Genomic DNA, 20,404 nt, shown 5'->3' with positions numbered 1-20,404 from the left:
ACACAAGGTGAACAGTCCCAAGGGATGGAGGAGACTAGGTTAGTCAAAAGATAATTATCAATTTAAGGACGCAAGTTAACCTTACTTTTTCAGGGTAGGTAGTGTTAGTATGAAAGAAGAATATCCAACAATTTTCAGGATAATCTTATACTCTTATAGCATCACGGAAGAAAATCAACATCCTCAACGGTGCCAAACAGTACCAATGGTGGTTCCATTAAGAAACGTTTTCAACGTTTACTTTTAAACTGAAACGATGGGTAAAATTCTCATTTCCTCCCACACAAGAGAGAAGAAAGGGTATGAGGAAGACAGACCTGTGTTCCGATGCCACTTCTCATATTTCAAATTTCGTGCTTTTCAATCTGATCTGTTTATAGAAACTGCAATTGATCCAATAGATATCATTCGAATTTGTGATCATATCATCCACCTCATTTTTTACAAAAAAGTTTTTAATTTTTAGGCATTATGTCACTAATAAAGCGGTTGGTCTTGTAATTATTTAAATGCATGAGAGAAAGATTCATTAAAATAATAAAATGGCACGATATCTAGCCAACTAAATCACAAAATTAACATGCGATCGTTTGCATCATTTTCAGCCAACATGAAATTACCTGGTACAAATAGGAGAGAGGAAAATTTTACAATACATGATTGCCGAAATCAAACCCTAATGCACTGAAAAAACAAATAAAGATTTGCATTAGAAGCTTGGTAATACAGAGAAAACATTTAGTAATTAGCCACAGCAGTACAAAAGGTGGCCATCTTGGGATTGAAATTGCTAATGACATAGGGGGTCAAGCGATAGTACAATACAAGATACTTTGCTCATTATTAACTACTTCAAGTCCCTACCCCCCTCTGTGTAGACTGTAGAGCTAGCTTCAAATTCTCCCAAGAGAAATGTGGGAGATATATACATCTTATTAGGAGGGACGGATTGCTTAGATCTCAAGTGAACCTGTCTTTCAACTGTTAAGTAATTAAAGATGAGACCCACTCACGCCCATTAGGGTTGAGGAGTGAAGAAGTTCGACCGAGAGGTGGAGGGGCTGGACTTCAACCTTATTGAAGCAGTGGAGCAACAAAACCCGGTAGATAAGGCGCAATCTTTCAACTGTTTTAAGTAATCAAAGATGAGACCTACTGGTGAACCGTTGAGCCTGGGGATCACTGCATAGTGTAGATCCAATTAGTGGTTACCCACTGCTGGCTAGTCCTGCTGTAACAATATCAGTTTACTTCCATGAGCTTTGGAAGGTCACATATCATTTTAAACTAAAAGATTGTCTGCATAATTCCCAGTAAGTTTGTCACACCAGAGTGGAGCTATGAGATCAGTATTGAGCAAGTGCTAAACAATATTTGATGCTGGTGGGTAACAATGCCAACATAAAATGAAAATAGTGATTAAAAGCATATTACCATGTAATTTGTTCTTCTTGACCAATTTTTGATAATTGAATAACATATGAACCATTCTCTTATGCTAGGGTTGCTCTTTTCCCCTTGGTGTCCCTCGACTGCACACAATAAATTGGCCTTTTGTCAGTGAATGGCATTTTAACTGATTGAAAATATGTGCTAATGTAAGGGTGTGCACGGCAGGATATGAAGTGACCCCAAAAAAAAAGAGAGAACACCAACTTGTAAGCAATGTCAACAATGATGTACTCATTTACAAGAAAGAAGAAACTGAATGACAGAAAAACTTTCTATACCTAACCACTTTTATAATTAGATTAGCATATTCTTGATTTGGACACCAAATCTATCAACAGTTTCAGGAGGCACAACTCAAAGATGAAGAGAGAAATTCAGGTCCCAACTTTGAACAAGACACTTCAATGTTTCCATGCTTCTGGCTCACTGAATCCAATCCATTAATCATAATCTTAACCACTCATGGATGATTGAAGAAACGACAACATGAGGACTGTGATAGGGACAGGTAGAAAGGAGACCATGAATTCGTTGTCCATGTAACAATGAGAGATGTTGTTTGAAAATCACATAACAAATATGAACCATCTATTTTACTATTTTTTAACCTGGACCATATGTTCTCACTTGGAGTTGGGAGAATGTAAGTAATGTCTATAGTACTAGTACACATTCATGGACATACATGGATATGTGAGGATGCAAAAGGGGGTATGTGATTGAATTAGAGACACTGAAATTCAGCAGTGGCTAATTTAGTGTTTTATCCATCCAACCATCAGAATGAACATAATATCTCTTCACGTGGCAGAATAGATACCTTAGTTGTCACGGTTTCTAGGCGAGTCAATGCAACCAAAGGGGTATAAAAGTGAGGTGACAAGGTGTCACCCAGGCGACCAGGTGAGACCAAGCACCTAGGTGCCAATAAAGCACCTTGACAACAATGATAGATGCTGCGTTTTTTCGTCAAAAAACACATGTACACATATTAGGTTGAGAAGACACAGACCTGCACACCAACTGATTTTCTAGCATCCAGGAACTGGCTGTATATGCCATATAATTTCCGCTTTTCAACTTCTGAAACAGAAGGTCTTGCTCTTGAAGCAACAGATTTTAGAAGATCATTACCAATAACTGGCATTTTTCCTGGTTTATCTCTATCATCATTTTCCAGAAGCTCATGAACTGCAGCAAGCTGTGCATCTGACAGGAGCGCTTGAAGGTCAGCACCACTAAAACCTTCAGTCATAGAAGCTATGGCATCCAGATCAACATCACTGGCTAGAGGAAGCTGGAAAAAATCAAGCAGTTCAAACATTCATTTTAGGGTAGATTAATATTATAAGACACACGGTAGGAAACATAAGGATAAGCTTAAAATAGAGAAACAGCAGCGGAAAATATCCCCCAAGCCCCAGGGGACACACTGTTTATCCATGTCTCAATAGTCCACAGGGCTGCAGAAGCAGTGGGGGAAAAGAACTGGTCCAGCCAAGCTTTAAAGAATCTGGCCAAGATTAGGGCCCTATGAAACAAAACAATCCCTGGCTTCATGTAGTCGTGAGTTTTAACAATCTATCCAGCCGATTTGATACAGAGATTTAAAATCATTAAGTTCAAAAGTCAACCATGATTTGTGGTACTAGACAAATTGGTCACTGGCTAGCTGCTGATTCCAGGCTGAACCAGCTCCAATTGGTCAGCTCTCAAATCCCAGCTATGAGCTGTGGCAGAATCTTCACCACAGTAGAACATATATCATATTGCATATGTAGCTTCAAATGGAAATTTATATGATGTTGACTCCAATCCAATTCCAATTCAAGTTGTCTGGGGATTGGTCAGATCTGTGAAAATCCTAGTTTCGAAAGTTGGTGACACCAGGATTCGAGTCAATCAATACTGAGATGAATTGGGTGATTGACCTGATTCATTTCCAATTTCGTATCATTGTTTTCGGTACAGACATATCTCCTCCATCATCCATGTTCCAGACACAATGTTAATAACCAGTTGTTACCATAGATTATGTCATGAATCATGACAACAAATGACACCCTCAAGCTCTGTATTGGTGAGCTTCCAAAGAAATCAATCACGCCTACACACCAATAGTCCAATGTAAAGCTGTAATCATGAATTCTTGCATTGCTAACCTTTCTAGAAAGAACAGTTAGAATGTCCACTCTCTCACGCTGTGGTGGGAAGTCACAGAAAAGAAGACGATCAAGCCTTCCAGGTCGCAAAAGTGCAGCATCTAGTAAATCTGGTCGACTGGAAGCAACACAGAATTTAGACATCAGAATTCCTATGGGCCCCACAAAACAAACTCAAAGAACGCTTGGAAACATAATTATCTTGGAGAAAACAAAAACAAAAACAAGTTTAAACTTTACAGAAACGGCAGCTGGCAAGGAAAGAAAGGAACCAGACATGAAGTTGTCACCTCTAGTTAATAACATATGAAAAGACATGCACATCAAAAAACAATAAGAATGCCTATTGATTCAAAAAATGCGCACACGAAAAATCAATAAGAATGCCTATTGATTCAGAATAAACCGTTCAAATAGTCTGAGCATGCATGCAATCATCAATAAGTATGGCAATAACCCCACAAAAGTCAGACGTAATATTGGCAGGACAAATGTTCATCACCCAACTAGGATGCAATATAGACCGCTTATAATGCTAACCGGTATTCTGTTATGAAATCTACAATAAAGACTTAAGATTGTTCATACAGAACTCTTCTAAGTTCTAAATCCTAAAAATTATTATAGTTTTTCTCTTTTTTTTGGTTTCTTCTTATACTCTTCATTATCCTTGTACCTTTTCTCTTTATTTATTTTATTTTATTTTTTCCAAACGAAGGGGATTGTTATATTAGGCTTCAATCAAGATTAGAAATTTCTGCTCAGCTGATGTAGATGCACAGGTTGCAGCTTTCTTGGATCATATAAACCCCAGGTAACTGCAACACAAAGCCCATGAAGATCAACAAGCTTAATCACAAGACAAGTATAAGTGAACACTTATCTTATATGTACTCATTTTAAGCATTTGCACAACTTTCTCCCAGGTTTTACCAAAAAAGGAATTGTTTTATTGCTAGATAAAAAGGGGTGGAAAAAAATAAACATGTGAGACCCAGTTGTGGGGTGGGGAAATAGGGAAGGAAAGGAAAGGATTTTGTAGAAAAGTTGCAAATATGGGGTCCACTTCTATTATATCCCTCGCTTTCCTACAAAGTCCCACTAAATATGTGGGACTTTTAAAATAGATGGGGTGGAAAAAATGACATGCCACGTCAAGCTTCCTTAATTTAAGGAAGCTTGTCTACTCACTTTCCCCAACCCCATTGAACCAAACAAACCATGCATTGGGATTTCATGGAAAAGTTTACTTCTCCCCACCCCACTTCAGATTCAACAAACATACAATGTCTAAGCGAAGGTCTTGTAAGTCAATATAATACAGCATTAAGGGGGTCTTAGAAGCACTTGCCTTTGTTCAATTTAAATACAGTAGGCTAGGTCCCGCCTCTTACGGTATCCAGATATGGTTACCTAATTTCTACATTTAAACAATATGCAGTAGAAGGAAAGTGGACTATGAGTCATAAATATAAAAAAGGGATATTAATGCATATTGATCATGGACCTTTATCCAAAGAATAACAATAAATCTTCAATATAGAGGTATACAATGTCCCTACAGCCAGGGGAAGGAACTATTGATAGAGGAGGGTGGTTCCCAGTAGTCATCTAATCTTATAAGCAAGGTTTAATAGTTGAACAAGCCCCCGGCAATAACAAAACCCCCAATTTAACTTATTTTAATCAACAAAATAACAAAACTTTGTTGATACATCAGAATCTCAGATAACTGCCTTCTCTATCCAGTTCCTTCATGTACGTAATGGCCAGGTTAGCCTCTGATGTTTGATAATCTTGCCAAGCAAAGAGGCATAGAATATGCTGCCAGAATGGTATTCCTTGATCAAGTCCCATTTCTTTCTCTCATATGTTAACAATTCTGGATTGGGCTCAAATCTCACTACCTTCTCAGATTCCTTTTGAGAGTCAGACAATTATCAATAGTCCCCATTTATCGAAAAGACAATGTGATGTAGAATCAAGAACACACAATTTCGGAAGAACATAGAACAGAAATTGCAGCAGCCACCAATGGGTTATATTTCCCTATTGAGATAAATCATCTCTGCCAAAGTTGAGAACCACAGCTTCTCTCTTCTCAGCTTTCCCATTTGCTTCCCGTCAGGAATAGTTTTTGAGTCTACTACATTTTCTGAATCCTATTAAGTTTCTAGGTAATTACTTACCCAAGGGTCATTTCTGTCTGGTATATTTCTTATCTCTGTTACTTAAACCTGTAAGGATTCATGTAGCCTACGCCATTGAGTTGGCATACGGTTTGCATAGATATTTATGTTTCAGAGACAGCATGCCTATTTTTCTTTACATTTTTCAGCTAGCACAATCATAGATATAAGAATATAACTATTTGCAGCATGCTTGAGCTGCATCATGTAGTGCCAAAACAAGAATTTTCACTCAATTGTGATAACCTTTGTCATATCAGGACATAGATCTACAAGAACATAGGTGCTGCTTGCACTCTGGAACTGCAAACAGAAACAAATCAAATGTATCTACAATTGAGTGGTTTGCTGAGTTATATTCATTATGTGTATCTCAAATTCTTGCACCTGGTTCGAAGATTGACCCACTACAACATGTTTTGATGGTGAACCAAATAACACATTTTTTTAACTTGCTCTCTTTATTTTATTTATCTTTGGTTTCGGGGGTGGAGTGCCATGTTGATGACCTGACCCAATGGATTAACCCATTTACTATTTGCAGGGGTATTTATATGCCTCACTGCACTCAGTAAATTGATACTGAGATTTGAGGATTTCAGATTAGGCTGTTGGGTGAGAGCTTGTAACTGGTTTTTGGGTGATTTAGAGAGACCTCCATTGTAAACTTCTTCTATACATTGCGAAAGATTTTCAGCTGCATCTAAGAATATGTACCAAATCAGACTGGTCATGTGTGAACCATGTTAAATCCCCATCTCCAATTGATCTGTTTATTGTTTCTGTTCTTTCTTTCTTGGTATTTGTTCTAACAATATTGACCGACTCGACATCCAGCGATCCCAAACTGTTTCTACCACAATGCAGAAATGAAGGGGAAACAAAATTTAATAGCATAATTCATTTCAAAAACAAAAAAGCAGGGACGTAATTATGCAAAAAGTGTACACTGCAACTTGGTCATGTGAAAGTAAATCTATGCCCAACGTCCAGTGAACATATTGTTAATTATCTGAAAAAACAAAAGTTGAAAACACTAGCCTTGTGGCAGCAAACACAAATACCCCTGTAAGGACTTCCACACCATCTAGCTCAGTAAGCAGCTGCAAGCAAAGGAAAAAGCAAAAATCATTAATGTCCTTAGAAGTAGAACTCAACAAGAGGAGTTTAACACAACACTAACTTGATTAACAACACGGTCGGTAACTCCAGTATTATCATGTCCTCTCTTCGGAGCTATGGAATCAAATTCATCAAAAAAGAGAAGGCAAGGAGCTGCAGCGGATGCTTTTGAGAAAATATCCCGTACCTAAAATGAAGAGGTCAATTTAGGTAAGAAAACACAACCATAAAATTTGTGAAATTCTGGAGAGGGGATAAAATACTAAAGAGATCAGGAGAGAAAAAATTAATAACTATTAGCGACATGAAGAAGTTGGAGCTAATTCATGAATCTGAGCAAAGCCCAAGTGGGTTGCAAACATTATTGTCAGTTGCCTAGGTACTGATTTGGCAAGAAGACACTTTTCCAGAGGCTAGCTATTTTCTTGCCATATTTTTGCACAGAAGTTGCTTGCCTTGGCTGCCAAGTCCTACCTTTTCACCTGGGAGACACCTTTCTTAGTATTATTCTTACTATTTTTTTACATATGTTAAACAAAGAGATGCTACTCCAACTTCTTGATTATGCATTCTGATGCATGAAAGCATGAGAAAAAAGGGCAAACCCAGCACATGAGGCTCCAGCCACTGTGAGGTCTGTGAGGACTCAGGAGTCGTAATGTACGTGACCCTACCCCTGCTCTCACAGAGAAACCATTTCCAGGCTTGAACCCATAGCACTAGGTCACAGGTGCATGAAAGCATGCATGATTTATCATGGAGGGAGAGAGAAAAGAAGAGTAGAATAGAAGATTAATCATCCTAAAGGATAAACCATATTTAGCAAAAACAGGAAAGGCTGAGAGAGAGAGGAGAGAGAGAGAGAGAGAGAGAGAGAGAGAGAGCTCCAAATGGTACAGTTAACAAATGGTTAAAAAACAAAGAGACTGTTTTAAACATGGAGATTTTTCCCATGATGTGTGACACAAATGTATGCATTTTGATTAGGGTCGTATTCTATGGTTATGATTCTGCCCTCTATGTTTCTTTTATTCCATCAAAAATCTATTTTATAGTATAGACGCTAATGACCTCCCTTCTATGCATGCAGTACTGATTCCTCTGGCATTACAACCTTCACCACAACAATGCTCAAGGGCTAGAATATATTGAGGAATTATTACCTGAACACCTGCCAACTAATGTTCAAAAATAACTACAGCATCCAACACCAATGCTTGTAAAACCAAAATCCCTTATAAGTTCCGAGACCTATCATCTGAGATACAATCCAAATTCATACATTAGAAAAAATTGTCCAAGTCTTCTCCAACAACCACGACAGAACCTCAGTCCTCAAACCAGCAGTAATCCAGGATTATGCTACAAGAGAAATCCCTCTCAATACTAATCAATATCATATAAGCAAGAGTGCTAACTAAATATGTTGGTAGAAAGATGAACTAGATCTGAACTTTGACCGTGAAACTTCCCAATTCAACAGTCTCTTGAACAAAGGTAGCAGAAAGGGGTCACCCAAGAGTAGTGCTGAAGCCCCAATCTTTTAGACAGAAAAAGAGGACACTTCAGAGAGATAGGGGCTTCTCTTCCTGTACTGCCAGAACAGGGTGTAAATAGTATTAAGGAACAAGAGAGAAAAAGGATAAAATAGAAGGAAGGGATACCAAATTGGACACTAGAGGGGAAGGAAAGAGAGGGAGAGATCACATGACCACAAACCACACAGACACACTCAACGAAACTCAAAAGTTTCATTCCCATTCATCTATTTCATTGGCTCACATCCACTATATAAAGAAAATATAATACTCACAACTCCATCCTATAACAGGAACCGTAGTAAACTAAGTAACCATCCCAAACAAAGAAACTGATCTCCCATGTTGTCCTACTTCCCATAAACTGAAGATTAGAAAACAGGCCTGAATAAACAAATTAATCCTAAATATCCTGCTGACCAAAATCAGATAATGGTATTTAACTTGTGCTATAGGAACCGAACAGGCCAAACCAGTCCGGCCAGGCATCTGCATTACCTAAATCTATTGCCTAATCAAACTGACACTCATCTCAAACTGAATTCAACCTATTCAAATATAGTCATAAAGAAAATCGTATTTGACCAGAAGCACTTCAAGTATTATCTGCCATTCAGAATTAGGTCCACAGATATCATGAAACTAATGAAACAGACTAGTAAAAAGAATGCTAATGCAAATGTAAGGTTTCTCTTACAGCTTGCTCAGAAGCACCAATGTATTTGTTCAGCAGCTCAGGCCCTTTCACCGATATAAATCGTAAAGAACATGCAGCAGCAGCAGCACCAACAATGTGTGTCTTTCCACAACCAGGTGGGCCATATAACAGAATGTTTGACCTCAACCTTAAAGGAGCTTGTGCAAAGATATTGGGGAACTTTGATGGCAATTCAACCATCTGTTATCATAACAAAAAGAAAATGTACAATAGAAACCAAAAGACATAATATTTCATACAAAAAATTGGATCCAAGAGCGTAAATACAAGAATTCTAACAAGAAATTCAAAAGACACTCAACCAAAACAAGACAAAAAAATAGTTTCACCACTTCTCTATTTAACCTTCAATTATATAGAATTTATCCCTGGAACTCAAACTGACTAAAAGAAATACAAGCAATTACAAAAACAATTTATGACTTGTGGAGGAACTATTATGCATTTAAAAAAAAAAATAGAGCTTCCTGTTAAATAAGTTCTTTGATGTTTAAATAGAAAATATCATAACACAGTGGATACTGCGCTCTACCCCTTATTTTTTAAAAGTTTTCTTCTGGATGAATAAATAAACTCACTAACCAAAAGAGAGAAACAGGGAGGGAGAGAAAACAATCAAACCAACAGCAGAGCCCCGAGAAAGTAGAAGCAAAAGAAACGCTCAAACGCACTGAGTGTTACAAAAAGCGACAAACCCAACAGGCCAAATCAGACTAGGAGAACCTGGAAAACAAACAAATAAGCTGTCTTTTTGTTTCTAGGAGACTGAGATTGACTACAAAGTCTCCTTCCTCTTGGTAACGGCCCTTAATGATGCTTGCGTCTCCTGCAACCATTGCTTTACTCCTATGGAATATCTACTCCTGGATTGTCCATTGAGTCTAGTTTTAATACCACCTATAAGGGGGTCAGATTCCTTTTCTGGACTTTCTGGAAGGACTATTCATCTACAACATTCTCCATGAGAACTTATTATGCTTGTTATTTGAGACTTGGCCATTACATTGAGACACAACTTACATCAAGACTTTGCCTCAGGTAAATTCTTGATGATAGGCATACTCCTGATTTACAGAACCTTCTACCCAAAAAAAAAAGACTTACAGAACCAATTTTCTAGTTCTACAAATCCTTGGTCAGGGAACATTCACAGCATTGAATTTCCTGTGAAGAATGATTTATCTTCAGCAGTCTCAAACCTCCCCAAAGCAAATTAAAATTCATCAGATTACTGAAGACACTCATCTTTGCAACAAGTAACAAATATGACCAAGTGTGCGCAAGGACACAGAGAGAGAGAGAGAGAGAGAGAGAGAGAGAGAGAGAGAGAGAGAGAGTCTTGACACAGAAAAAGCCCCTGAACAGAGTCATGCATTCATTGTGCTAAGGACATGCTAACCACTGCCAAGCACATAGATGAGAGCATCCACTATCTCTAGTAAACGAGTCTTCAGAAATGAGGCACCACAAGGCAACTAGATTGCCTAGTTTATAGAGCCTTTTCAAGCTCTTCCATGTCATTATTTCCTCTTTTCTGCTCTATGATTGAAACATTCTGATCATTCCATTTCCATATTACCAATTTAGTGGAGATAGGATACTTACTGATTCCCCCTTCACTGAAATTTGCCATCATGTAATCCAAAAAAAGTATGATAACATCAAATTCAAAACTCTTAATAAAAATTCCTAGTCTGACTGCATGCCTAATCCCCCACCCCCAAAAAAAAAGGTTACACAGGATAAATCCAAAGTAATCCACCCTTCTACCCTGGCTCATATTTAGAGTAAGGAGTTCAATCAGTGTTCTGTAAGTAATACACAGTGCAACTTGTATACATTCATTGATAGAAAATGACTACAAGACATTTTCACAGATCCACACCCAACTCTATTTCATTATCTTAAATTAGGATTTCAAGTCTTCTGAATATTGCAACAACTTTTAAGAAATAAAATTGTATGTGTGCACATAACAAAATGTAAGTCAATTTGTCAATAATCTGATATAAAAAAGAATGAATAAGATTTTCATTGGCATGTTTGTTTATATAGTGATTATGTCCTCACACAATATGATGGTAATAAAAGTATGGAAGGAATTAGAAATATTAGTGACCTAGTACCAGGCAGAAGCAAATTTATACCTCCTGAATAGCATTTCTGATGTCAATAAGCCCACCAACATCTTCCCAACCACTACGACCACCTTCAGAAGCAGATTTAGTAATTCCACGCATAGCTACCGGAAGGAAATCATGCATTGCTTGCAAAAAGTCATCCATTATCAAAGCAGGCTTTTCACATTCATCACAAGCAGAAGGATAAGAAAAGCGACCAACAGCAGCATGGACAGCCCGATCAACCAACATTTCCTGCACCCAAAGCATGGAGGTTACAAGTAGGTAGGGGTAGAAAGGAGGGGGGGAGAGAGAGAGAACTTGATGTTTCCATTTAAAAGGGTGAATTAGCACAAAGAGGGTCAAATTTCAGAGACTATAAGGGGAGATAGGATAAGCTTCTGTCCCCAAAAGATGTTAACACTTCCAACTTACACTAGAAATACAAACCCAAAAGCATGTGAAATGACCAAAAATTTAAAGATGAAGGCAGACATTATGCTAGAGAAAACAATCTACTGTTATTTCAGTACTTCTCTGGGACATCACATACCAAATCATATGCATCATATCCATCACATTTAGAAGCCACATCTGACAGGATATCATCAGAACACTGCAAGGAACGCTTCTGCACTTCATACTTCAATATAGCCCCACGTTCTGAGACAGCAGGTGCAGGCAGCTGCACATGGAAGTCTAACCTCCCTGAGAAATACAAATTGATGAATAAAGTACTCAAAATATTGAATTAGCAGGAGCTGAATTTTTCTTTCTTCTTCCCTCTTTTTTTTTTTTTTTTTTTTTTTTTTTTGGGGGGGGGGGGGGACTATGGCAAGCAGGTATTTACTGATAAGTAACCTGAAGAGGTCAGTGACTGCGGCAGATTTTCAAGAGATTGTGCAGAAGCAATGAATGCAACCGGGCCGATTCCACAGGACCTTTGTCTCTTGTCCTGCTCAATATGCATGAAATTGTCTCAGAGCGATGGCAATTGAGAAAAGCAACCATATTGTCCTCAAAATCTTACAAGTTATTTGAGAAGAAATTTATTAGTTGAATCAGAATGTAAATCTTACACAGAGCTCATCCATAATATCCGTCAGAAATTCCATAAGTGCAGTGGTCGAAGCAGAAAGTTGAGAACTCTCAGCATCCAAAGATGATGAAAAAATAACATCAAGATCATCCAAGAATACCAGAGAGGGTGAATGCTCAAGGGCTTCAGACATGTAGCTAGAAAGTGTGTGACGAATATTTGAGGCCTTCTCAAGAGCAAGACTGGAACAGCTGATACAAACTCTGCAGATAAAGAATTCAATCAGAGAAACCCTACAGAAAGCCACTTTTGTTGCTTCCTCTTTTAACATAGTAAAACAGAAAGATGTAATGACACGAGATGAAGATTCTTGTAACACGTCTCCATTAAACTGTTCAGGAAAACGTGATATAGACAACGAAAAATAATAAAGTTCATACGTATGTGCTAAGATCTCTTCATGCTGTTCGAGGGACTTTGCAACTGCTCTGGCTAAAGATGTTTTTCCAGAACCCTGGCAGACAATATCCAACAATTCTCAAGACTTGATTAGCTATGGATTCAAAAAATAAAGATTTAAAACTAAACCCATCAAGTTCACAGCTAAATTGTGTCTTCAAGGGTCACCGTCACAGATCATGAGTTAGCAGTACAACAGACCATAAGTTTTCAGTGATCAAAATTGAAGGGATTAAGGACCCATATACAAGGTCTTTCTAGGAGATCATCCTAGCAAACTCATATGCCAACATACAGACACTGGCCCCCTGTCAAATGTAAATTTCCACTAAGAACACAGGGATCTAGCTCACACTATCAGAGGGAAATAGCCAACCCCATAATGCTTGAAACCATCACCACAGAATTTCCTTCAATAGTTACATGGACCAACCAATAAGGAAAATTCTAGGTAATGAATTGTGGCTTTCATCAGAGCTATGACTGAACCACGTCAACCAATAAAACTAGAGAAATATCAGTGTTGCATACCTACAGGATTTTTCCCCAGTAAAAAAATCCCATACTTACAGCAGAACCAGATAGCTTTCATGGTTTCTTTTTAAAATGAGACACTATAAGAATAAAAAGAAACGTTGAATTTGGAGACAAGAAGTAAATTCATTGTTTATTCTGAAAAAAAACTTGACTCATGCTATAATGAAATTTGGAACTTATAAGAACCCATAAAAGTTAATTAAAACAGGAGATAAGAATCAAAAAACTTGCAAACCATAAATTCAAGGCATAGGCCACCAATGTCACTTGGGAAAGTTAAAGAAAAAAAGAAGAGAGAAACAGAAAGCCAAAGCACAAAAGGATGTCTTTAGTGTTGATGGAGCCAGGAAAAAATAATAATAACTAGTAGGGAACCTCCATATCTACAGGATGAACTCACCGGAGGTCCATATACAAGAATATGTCCAGGCAGCGGAAGATTGAAAGAACTAAAAAGCTTTGCAGCAGTTGGAGATAATAGCAGAGTCAGCCCTGGAGAGAAAAGAAATATGTATTAAAATGGAGAACACGAGGGTCGCTGATAGAGAATGAAGGGGAAATCTACTGTCACCATAATTTCAACATACAGCACATGCCAAGGTTGGGCCTTTTTTAACAGGATCATCCTGAAGTTTTCCAATCTCATAGGTTGGTATATCTATCATATCTGTTTACTTTTTTAATTTCTTCCAGGATCATTCACTATCCTTGGCTTCAGTGAAGGAGAAAAGGCTGCAGATCAGACAGTACGGATGGATTGTTGAGTCTTTGTGCGAGCCGTATGCGGTGAGAGTCGCACATACGGTGATGAGGGGGGTTTGCGTCTATACATGTTACAAACATCAAAATGGTTCATTTATTTTTCTTGGAACACCTTCATCCACACCCTAACTCATGCATCATGCAGCAGATAAATAAATAAAGAATGACTAGACTTGCCAAGTGCATGAACATTTGAAGCTTCAGATAAATTCAAAGACAATAAGCATATCTCCTATGACCATACCATATCAATAGAAAATACCTACGGTTTATAACATCAGAACACGCTGCCTCCATCCAGCTTAAGGAAGAAACGGACAGATCTGAATCTTTATCAATTGTCCTCTCTTTGACAGAATGAAGAAATACAGGATCACCCAAATCCAACTTTTCAAAGGACAACTCCAATCCTTCAAGGTTCTCAGTGTTTTTCCTTTCTTCTTTTAGAGTAAGTTCATAAATCCCAATCTGACCTTTATGAGAACGCTTTTCTGATGTAGTCACTAAATATAAGAGCTCAATAGGATGCTCTCCAGTCATTTTTCTCTTATCTAAAGGACCTTCAGTTAAAACCTTTCCATTTCCATTGCTCCCAATTTTATGACCCATTACTTCAAAGTGAAGCAAGGTTTCATTTCCTAAACCCAATGAACTAACATTCATTCCTGTATTTAGTGAAATTGCTTGAAGTTGACCAATAAACCATGCCTGGAGAAGGCTTTGATGTCGATCTGAATTAGGAGACTCAGAAGCAGCCTGTTGACTTTCACCTTTAGAGGAACTACCAGAAAGAGTAGTAATAAACCGTTCATGAATAGACCAATCCATCATGTTTGTATCATCAATCAAACTAGTCCCAAAAGGTGCAGCTTTAGTCTTGAACCTTTTTTTGCTTTCGAACAAGCTAATGTCATTGAGGTTCTTCTCCTTCCGAGGAAACTTGAAACGGCAGGAGGAGAGAGTGAATGAAGAAGCATCTTTCTTGGGATCAAGGTCGCAACTTCTTACAGAAACCCCTGCAAACATTAGTAACTTACTAAATAAAAATACTTAATGATAATCACATCAGTGAAAATGTGGTTGAACTATAGAATTGTTCAAAAAATGATAATTCTGTAATTCAATTTGTATGAATGAACAATGCAGTGTTATACAGTTATTGCTATCTAAAGTCAAAAGACTCAAAACATACCAACAACCATCATATGGAACATCATTGTCATGCAAGTTTCTGGGTACCTTAGTTCTTGGTTCAATAGGCAAGGCCAAGGTACCCAAAGAGAGATCCAAATTCATCTACTGGAGGAGGGAAGAAAAAAAAAAGTTTCAATTTTGCGGGAAATATGCACCCATACAACTGCCCCCACAAAATCCAGAAGCCACTCCCCTATTGCCCCTACCCACCCCCCCCCCCCCCCAGCCCAAAAAAGTAGGAAAAAGAAAGCTCCAAAATAGCAAAAACCAGGAAGGTTTGGACCTCTGCCCCCATTCTAAAGTAATTTTCCCCCTTTCCAACTGACATTTTTTTCAAATTCCGATCCAACCATTGACCAATCACGAGTATCAATACCCCACCACACCCAACAGAATCCAAATTTTTCACAGATTTTACACAACACCTGAAACACATTCACCAACCCATTCAACACCAAGGGGCTACGACTATCCTGCCATGCTTCTACCCACCACTACTGCCTTTGTCGCCAAGCTCTCTAAAAGCCCTCTTTTCCCCAAAAGAACCTCTTCCAACCAACATGCACACATTCAGAGTCTTATTTTCTTGCCAACTTCACCAATGTACATCCTAGCATGGTTGTTATGAGGCGTGTCACTGTTGGAGTAGATTTCGGTAACATTCTTTTTCAAATTTCCTTTCACCAAGGTAAGACTTGTTGGTCCATACAAAGGTCAAATACATGATTAGACTGATAGGAGGAGCTTTTGAAGAGCTAACTCTTTTTATACAGTTTTTGAGGTGTATTGTAAAGGTATTTTGGGATTAGTAAAGAATGCAGTTGACTCATGTCAAAATATGGACCAGTCAAATGAAAAGCTTGTCAGGAGAAGCATATTATGACTTGTAAGTGAAATCAAAATCCTGTCCAAGCAAGGGCCAACAGTGAATACGCATCAACTCCGTGCAAAAATGCTATTAATCTACCACCACAATAACCATCAAATGCAAACTCACAAAAGCTAAATCCTGTGGCAGAGAGTACATGATATACAAAACAAGAAATCCGAAAAAGAAAATGAAAAAATGAGTTTTTCTGGATGTAATAAAATTCAGGTAGAACAAACTCACATGAATGTAAGTCTGCTCTTAAATACAGACGAAGAGACAGAGGAAGCATGATATGTCCCTTGGCCACTGAATCTGAAAGTAACAAATGAACAATAATATGCCTAGAACTCTCCTTGTCAATTTGCATCTCAGGGTTTTCTTCCTTTGCCTCTGAACCCCATTTTCTCAGGTTATTGCTTCGATTAGTCTTCATATTCTGGCTTGGTTGTACTCTAGGAAATATGATAACCAGCTCGAAGTTATGAAACAATGCGCTTTTAGCAGTCTCTGGATGAACAAAAACAGCAGAAGTAAGCACAACACCCAGGTCAACACCATTGATCTCACATCTGTGGACAGATATCCTTCCTGGATCTTGAACACGGAGTAATGCCTTTTTCGTTGATTGCTCTTTGTGTGACAATTTTATGCGAGAGTCGGAGCAGGTATCCATGGTTTTCTTGCGTCTCTTTGGTGCAACTGCAACTTCAGTTCCCGGAACAAGTTGCACTGTGAAACGTACCCAAAAGAATCAGTAATGAGAAATAACCAACATATACATCTACTACTTTCTGCTACTAGCAAATAGAGAGCTTCACTTGTCATGATTTGGCTGCAGCAAATGCAATATGTTAAGCAAATAAAACGACTCAAGATCAATATCTTCAAGATCAATATCTTGATGCTTGAGTGTAGTTCTTGTCTTGAATCTTGGCATCAAGGAAATGCATGCAGATAGGATCAGATGGGAATCATAGGATGGTCACATGGATCACATGTGGAGAGGGAGTCCCATCTAACATTCGAGAGAAACCCACACGAGTTTTGGCTTGTGGGTGTGGGGTCTTTGCCTAAAGTGATAAATCCCCAAGTTAATCCAGTCATCCAGATACATATTCTTCACAACCACATTGTACCATACAAACCCTCTTAGAATTGTAATATCATGGTATGAACTTTTTGAACTATAAGACTTTGCTAACAATATCTTACACTGACAAACTTCTTGTAACTTTCTTAAGACAGTTTTTAAGATAGATAGAAGCACCTTAGATACAAATTCTCAAATGCCATAAGCAGCAAAAAATATATTTTTGGAAAGTATAAAATACTGCTACGAGAAAAACATAAATTACATGATACAAGTAGAAGTTTCCAAGCTTAACATCTCTTTATCTTACCTACCGATTTCACAGGAAATGTTGAAACCACAAGAAACACTATGATATTGCGGCCATGCAACCATAATGGGAAACGCATCCCTTCATACACAATACCAACCTGTATATAGTAAAAGGAAGCTCCGTGAAGTTTCACATGCTTGCAGCATAAATGAAAATGAGAACTTTGAAGATTACAAAGACAAGAATTTAACTGATGTGTCAAATCAGAAAAACAAGAGAGGAACTCAGTTCAGTCAACGTTTATACACCTTGAGCATCCAAACAACTGGATGTAGGGATCCATTTATTTATTTATTTACTTTTGTATGCATTAGGGTTCATTTATTATCCAAAACCATAAGTCCATGACCTTCATATGTGCATTAGAAGTGATCAGAGTATAGGACCCATTCTAGTTGACAGCAGTTATAGACTAAGCATTTCACACCATTAAGACAGATTCTTTAATTAAGCAATAGGAATCACTATTGTTAATAATGGACAGAATTAAAGTCTTCAACAAGTCCCAGAAAAAGATCTTAAACAAGGGAATAAGTCTCACAACTGGTGTATTCAGGTCATGGAAAGGCTGATGAGTAGGTTGATGGGTTAAGGGGTAGGTATCACAATGGGGAAGAAATAGTAGAGTAGCAGTTTAGAGATCAATCAAACAGCAACAATATGCAGATCAAGGTTGGAAACAAAGGAGAGTTCAGTTCAAAGGCAACCAACAGGCTAATTACCTCCTGATTTCAAAAAATATATATATGCTGGGACTGCAGGCTCTGAAAAATGAAGTGAGTAAAACAATTTGTTGTTACAACTTACAAGTAGAATTGCAAGTTTGGCTCCGGAAGCTTGTGGCCACCTGAAGCCAAACAAAATTGAAAGGAAACCTTTTGATACAAAGGCACCCTACTGAGTTAACCAGCATCTAACAGATAAATAAGGGTAAAAAAGCTTGATTTGGCCACTGGTACCACATAAATCAGTTAATAGACATAATTTGAGGGACCTGTTTTAAAATAGCTGCCTCTGCAAGCTCCGAGTTGAGCTCCAAGACCTCCCAATCATCCTCAGTATTGGGCTCTATTGTAACTAGGGTAGCTTTCGGCAAGTTAGAAATTGCTTTTACTTGCACCATCAATTGATTTGGTAGAGATATACACTCAGCCAATTGTTGAGCAACCTGATCAAAAACACAGAAAAATTCAATCAGATACAGGAGGGGTGACTACAAGTAAGGTATTCTGCGCAGATTACCCAAAAATAAAAGGTATTCTGTGCAAACTAAAAAAAAAATTAAGAACAGAACCAACATAGGCCCAGTTTGTGCCTATCATATAGCATTGCAGTTGGCAGCCTCTCATTCAATAGTACCCTAGACACCAATAGTCTATACTACACATGTTTTATACTGAAACTATAACATCAATAATCTTCATTATTAGGGATGTCTTAAAGTCCATCGATGGAGTTGATGCATTCACCAAAATGTCAAATCTATCAAGTTAAGAAACAGCTTATGAATGTTTCAACACATCTTACTCAATGAGACACAACCAACATAACTTATTACAAATATTGTCACAGTGCCTCATTGCACCGGGCCTAGTACCCAAATTTGGAACATAGGTAGGCTCAGCCCTTCTCTGTCCACCTAATCCAAGCCAAATCGAATAAAACCATGAAACCATGAATTATGGGTAGAAAAAGGAGGCGGATCGGCAAGACAACATATCATTAGAAGATACAAGGAAAGGAATCCAACACAATGTAAGAATATAGTTCAGTTGGACCACCTAAGAATATAGCTCAGTTGGACCACCAAACATCCAATCCAAGGGGCATCCAATTGGACGCTCAAGTTGCCAAGCCATCCCTCCACGCAGTCTTCCAAATTCTTCTCGGCTCAAACACTGAATTTGAAGCAACTAAATCTAATAAAATCTCTCTAATCAATGAACGGTAATTTCTACCGTTGAACAAAGCTCTGTTCTCTGGAATACCTCATCCAGATTTCCCAGCCATTGGGAGTTAATAACCGAATTATAGTATCAAAATTAGAAGAACACACCAAAAGAGATACCTAATCATGATTGAAAATATCATAAACGTCAAATATATCTAAAACACTAGACTTCCACAATGAAATTACAAAATTCACTGAAATCCAGAGCACGGTATTTCAAATTAAGTAATTCAAATGGAAGTACAGTACTTCTATCGCTGAAGAAGTTGATGCCGAGCCGGACCAAGCTACGTGCCAGGAACGGTTGTCCGTGGAACGGTTGTCCGTAGAACGGAGCTCAAGCGAGAGAAGAGAAGGAAGAAAACCTCCACGAGTCGATTGAAGGTTTTGGATGAGAGAGAGAGGGAGGGAGACGAAGCAGCTCTGAATCCCTGCAACGGCCCTTACCTCAAACTCCATATCGAAATGCTTATCGGAGATTCAGACACTCCTATAGTCGCAGTGCCGTTGATGCCTTGTCCGGTAATTAAGAAGAGTAGCCAGAGGTTGGGGGCTGCGTTTAACCTACGCAGCCTGACGGCCACCAACGGACGAGCCGGTTGTTTGTATCGGGATTCGGGAAGCAGATAAGCCGAGCGTTACCGAAACTTTCCTTAGGTTGGAATCGGCAGTCACCGAAACCGATTTCTGAAAAATAAATCCGATTCGAGCGTTTCTTCTTGAAAATTCTGGGCCACTTTCAGACCGTCAGCGATTGCGCAATCTCAAACTCAGCCTCCGAGTCCAAGCTTTGGATGTGACTGATGGACATGTATCATTCATCCAGAAGAAAATAGATGATTAATTTCTTTCTTAGCTTTAACTATTATAGAATTGTTATTTAAGAG

General features: G+C 38.3%; 1 protein-coding gene across 5 annotated transcripts; it reads right to left on the bottom strand.

The window, feature by feature from the left end:
* Positions 1-61: 61 nt before the first annotated feature.
* Positions 62-20,026, bottom strand: PEX1 (peroxisome 1). Of its 5 annotated transcripts, none has more exons than XM_089146508.1 (18): positions 19,767-20,026; positions 18,561-18,734; positions 17,564-17,663; positions 16,404-16,892; positions 14,365-15,114; positions 13,737-13,828; positions 12,781-12,854; positions 12,381-12,603; positions 12,163-12,256; positions 11,855-12,009; positions 11,329-11,556; positions 9,161-9,361; positions 6,987-7,112; positions 6,845-6,906; positions 3,615-3,732; positions 2,465-2,749; positions 1,435-1,532; positions 62-1,228 (listed from the first exon to the last, which is right to left on the bottom strand). In XM_089146508.1, exons 1-17 carry the CDS (start codon positions 19,974-19,976, stop codon positions 1,494-1,496), a joined length of 3,420 nt encoding a protein of 1,139 aa, XP_089002634.1. In that variant the 5' UTR covers positions 19,977-20,026; the 3' UTR covers positions 62-1,228; positions 1,435-1,493. The 5 variants fall into 5 exon arrangements, with proteins under 5 accessions (XP_089002634.1, XP_089002635.1, XP_089002633.1 ...); XM_089146509.1 differs by having other exon boundaries at positions 62-1,182; XM_089146507.1 differs by having other exon boundaries at positions 63-1,231.
* Positions 20,027-20,404: the final 378 nt, after the last annotated feature.

The sequence above is a fragment of the Hakea prostrata genome, chromosome 2 (genome assembly GCF_041222555.1).
Source record: "Hakea prostrata isolate BN-2017 chromosome 2, UWA_Hpros_2, whole genome shotgun sequence".
Classification (NCBI taxonomy): Eukaryota; Viridiplantae; Streptophyta; class Magnoliopsida; order Proteales; family Proteaceae; genus Hakea; species Hakea prostrata.
The sequence above is the reverse complement of the archived record's forward strand: the minus strand, read 5'-3'. Positions and strand labels throughout refer to the sequence as shown.

Excerpts from the sequence above, each read along its gene's own strand:
- PEX1 (XM_089146508.1), bottom strand. The coding sequence starts at position 19,976 with ATGGAGTTTGAGGTAAGGGCCGTTGCAGGGATTCAGAGCTGCTTCGTC. Across the intron at positions 15,115-16,403 it reads AAGAGCAGACTTACATTCAT|GGGTTTCTGTAAGAAGTTGC; the intron begins GTGAGTTTGTTC and ends TAATGTTTGCAG. Across the intron at positions 9,362-11,328 it reads TCAGAAATGCTATTCAGGAG|ATGGTTGAATTGCCATCAAA; the intron begins GTATAAATTTGC and ends TTATGATAACAG.